Raw genomic sequence first — 284 nt, 5'->3', positions numbered from 1 at the left:
GGCAGCACGGGGGGCCTGCCGATCGCGCGCTCGCAGGCGGCCGCGGTGGTCGCAGAAGGGGTGGCGCCCGGCCCCGGGCTTCCCATGGAGGCGCCCGAGCTGGGCCCGGGGCTGGTGGAGCGTCTGGAGCAGCTGGCGACGTGTCCGCTGTGCGGGGGCCCCTTCGAGGACCCGGTGCTTCTGGCGTGTGAGCACAGCTTCTGCCGCGCGTGCCTGGCCCGGCACTGGGGGACCCCGCCGGCGCCCGGCGCCGAGGCAGCCCCCACCGCCCCCCCCGGCCGCGG

The 284-nt window shown here is 79.9% G+C and overlaps 1 protein-coding gene across 1 annotated transcript in view; it reads left to right on the top strand.

Annotated features, from left to right (window-relative positions):
- Nucleotides 1-7: 7 nt before the first annotated feature.
- RNF39 (ring finger protein 39) overlaps nt 8-284 on the top strand; it is a gene marked incomplete in the record, with an annotated part of 22,597 nt that continues 22,320 nt past the window's right edge. Inside the window, 1 exon segment of the mRNA XM_014592347.2 lies at nt 8-270. Within this exon segment, the coding sequence (XP_014447833.1) occupies nt 85-270 (186 nt within the window).

The sequence above is a fragment of the Tupaia chinensis genome, unplaced genomic scaffold (genome assembly GCF_000334495.1).
Source record: "Tupaia chinensis unplaced genomic scaffold, TupChi_1.0 Scaffold000678_1, whole genome shotgun sequence".
Classification (NCBI taxonomy): Eukaryota; Metazoa; Chordata; class Mammalia; order Scandentia; family Tupaiidae; genus Tupaia; species Tupaia belangeri.
This window is presented reverse-complemented; position numbering and strand designations above follow the sequence as displayed.